General features: G+C 41.3%; 1 protein-coding gene across 2 annotated transcripts in view; it reads right to left on the bottom strand.

Annotated features, from left to right (window-relative positions):
• The window catches only part of nrg3b (neuregulin 3b), a 280,953-nt gene that overhangs the window by 14,152 nt on the left and 263,417 nt on the right, over positions 1-3,384 (bottom strand). For both annotated transcript variants that reach the window (XM_014007593.1, XM_014007594.1), the window contains one exon: positions 2,498-2,607. In XM_014007593.1, the coding sequence (XP_013863047.1) occupies positions 2,498-2,607 (110 nt within the window). The remainder of the gene's footprint in view (positions 1-2,497; positions 2,608-3,384) is intronic.

Below are 3,384 nucleotides of genomic sequence, written 5' to 3'. Positions count from 1 at the left end.
AATTCATATTAATATGCAGTCTAAAAATTATTTAAAGGTAATTCTGATGGATTTGAGAGAAAGATCATAAAAAGAAATTGGAATATTTAAGTGAACAACAAGCTAACATGAACTAACATGTTTTGCTTCTTATATTAGTAGTATTGATCACATATTTGCATAAAAATTGATTTCAGTTGTGGGTACAACCCCCCTCCCCCCCAAAAAATTTTTTTTGTTAGTTTTGGTCACATTTTCAAAGAGCCACTGTAGAGGGATCAAAGAGCCACATGTGGCCCCAGAGCCGCAGGTTGCAGACCCCTGATCCAAGGGCTCCATGTATCTGGATAGATTTTTATGTATTTTTTCTGAACAATGACAAGCTGAAATACAAAAAAACTGAATACAAAATGAAATACTGAAAGCATTTTTAAAATGTAAGTAGAAAGTACAGCTAATTGCATGAAAATTAAAAAGTAGAAGTAAAAAGTGGTCTGAAAAATAATTCACTTCACTAAAGTATAAACAACTAAAATTTCTACTTGTAACTAAGTATTTCTACTTAGTTACTTGACACCTCTGATCACCCTCCACATGTACTTTAAGCAGTTAGTTGTGGCTATCTTGGAATTGATGCCAAAAGTTGATCAGTTGTAGATGAGCTTCYTCTGATCACATTGTGTGAGAGTTTTATAAAAATCTGTTCAGTGGTTCGCAACATGTTTTATTAATAGACGGGTCAGTAAAGGTGAAGATCTTAACAATCCCTTTAATGTCATCTTTAAGTGTTAAACGCAGAGTTATTTATGCTGCAGTTCTGTTACACAGCCTGGTCAAAGAGGAAGTCATTTTTTCTGGTGATATTTGCTTTTGAACAGATGCCGGCTGCATTCAAACAAGTGAGCCCATCTGCACACGCTCTTGCCCAGTGATAAGCCCCCGACACACAGGTAAACATTTGCCGTGTTATTGATGGGCCATATTGACATGTTTTTATGGGGGCATTTCTCCTGATGGCACACAATGCGGTCCAGTTTTTCAGGTCAATCGCTGAAAGCATTTCAACATCATCCATCCCCGTCTCGTTCTCCCTTGCCTCSACATTCTCCGAGAAGCTTCTGAGTTGATGATTGACTGTCAGCTGCCCTTCATGAGACGCCTGCACAACACTGTGGAGAAGGAATAAAAACTAACAAAAAAAAATCCCCCAAAAAACTGAAAAGCCAAGGGGGTTGGTGTTGGCACTGTCTCTTCAGCTACACATAACAACCTTTTCTGGAAAAAGTTTCCTCTCCGACATAGCACCGGTCCATTAAAACAGGGCACAACTGCTGCCACAGTGGGACTTCCACTAAAGTTGTCATCAACCTGTAAAAACTTGCTCTGCCTGTACACACACAGTGTGATCTCTGCAGGCTTAGGCTCCTTTAATCACTGCAGTTTCTCTTCCCCGCATCCTCAGTTCAAAAAACACAAAACAAAACCTGCCAATAATGAGGGCTAACACAAACGTGTAAAGAAAGCGAAACCTGACCTTTATTCTGCGCGATTAGACGTCACAGCGACAGCTCTGTTATCTGGAGTTTCTGTCAATCCTCCACAACTCCGATACGATCACCTACAAGCAGACATTTTCCAGTTTCGAAACGTTTCCACTGATTTCTCTAATCCCGTTTTGCGGATTCCAAAGGAAGGTAAATTAATTGTGAGAGTTTCTGATGCAGCTCGTCTAAATGTTATCAACCGTCAAGCGTGCCTGAGCCCGTATCATCAAAGCAAAACAATTTTTTTTCCTGCAAACATCCCAGACGGGGCTGCTGTAAACCCACATCCCTGTGCTCCCCTGAGGRTTTAAAAAAGGCACCACTGCTGCGATCACATAGCACAGCCGCCTCTGACATCCTGCGAGGCAGAAAAAAAAAAGCTCATTTGGTTGAACTCTGCGTCAGCAGAAGGATAAACCTTCTCTCGTGTATTTCTTCCTGGCAGATGCCTCTGTGCACCAACTTCAATATCTTCCCATAACCAATGACCTAACGTTCCTCGAAGGAGTGAAAATCACACGCTGTGGTGGCCATCTTGAATGGGGTCCGCCCAAAAAAGTCCATTCACTGGTGCATGAGATAGAGTTCTACAAACAAACACACACACGTGCACACACACACTTTTATTCCCACGTTTAGTTGTGTGTTTTTAAAGACCCTTTAAAAAAAAAGAAATCTCGTGTGAGTATTTTAACGGACTAATATTTATTCAGTCAAACTAGCAGAACCATAAAAGCTTCATTACTGTGACTGGTTTGAGAAACAGATTAAAACATTTGCTCTCATTTATAACCCTCATAAATCCTTCTGAGATATTTCTTCTTTAATAAATGATCTGTTTATTATTTGGAGGTCCATTTATTAKATCATATAGCGCTCTGATTAAAATTCTCAGTTGGCTGCCTGTTCTATCTCGATGTGGACAGAGGAAGATATGAAGCCGGGATGGCAATAAGAGTATGTCATATTTTCACCTGAAGCATTTCCCTTTAGACAGCGCTTTGCTGAGAGCAGGCGGGGCCACTGTGGATGAGCCCGGTGTCACGCTGCTGCTCTTAAAGAATGATCCGTGGGAACTGCAACCCTGCAGAAAGGAAAAAAAAAGTAGAATGTACAGAATATACAGTAAGGGACACGATTGAGTCATTTTAAGGAGTGCAATGATACTGTTGTCTCATGAGAGATGACATGATTTTAAGAATACTTTTATGAAAAATGTCAAAAAGAAAAACTAAGTAGGTCCTCTGGATGGGTTCTTCTTTAGTGAAACGTTTCGTCTCTCCTCCAAGAGACTTCTTCAGTCTGATGAGTTTCAGGTGAACTCAGCCTTATAAGCACTGCCTCCACATGGACAAACAGGTTAGTCACATGCAAAAGAGGGCCATCGCCTAACAATAGGCTTGAGTAGCTCAATTGTTCATAGAGGGTCATGTGTTCCATCACCTGACTTATTGGTTTGGATGCTGTGGTTCTYAGGTGTCATGTTATGTGTATGTAGTGAATGCATGCGGGGCTCAACGTCCCCTTGTTTTTGTCTTTTCTTCCTCTTTGTGTTGGGTATCGTTGGGGCCCTGATTCACACCTTTTGCTCACAGGAGGCCGAGTCATACTTGCAATAACAGTGTTGTAGGAGGAAAAAAGACAACAAAAGAGACAAAAACAAGGGGACGTTGAGCCCCGCCTGCATTCACTACATACACATAACACGACACGGGTCAGGTCACATGACCCTCTATGAACAATAGAGCTAAGCAAGCCTATTGTTAGGCGATGGCCCTCTTTTGCGTGTGACTAACCAGTTTGTCCATGTGGAGGCAGTGCTTATAAGGCTGAGTTCACCTGAAACTCATCAGATTGAAGA

The sequence above is a fragment of the Austrofundulus limnaeus genome, unplaced genomic scaffold (genome assembly GCF_001266775.1).
Source record: "Austrofundulus limnaeus strain Quisiro unplaced genomic scaffold, Austrofundulus_limnaeus-1.0 Scaffold43, whole genome shotgun sequence".
In the NCBI taxonomy this organism is placed as follows: Eukaryota; Metazoa; Chordata; class Actinopteri; order Cyprinodontiformes; family Rivulidae; genus Austrofundulus; species Austrofundulus limnaeus.
The sequence above is the reverse complement of the archived record's forward strand: the minus strand, read 5'-3'. Positions and strand labels throughout refer to the sequence as shown.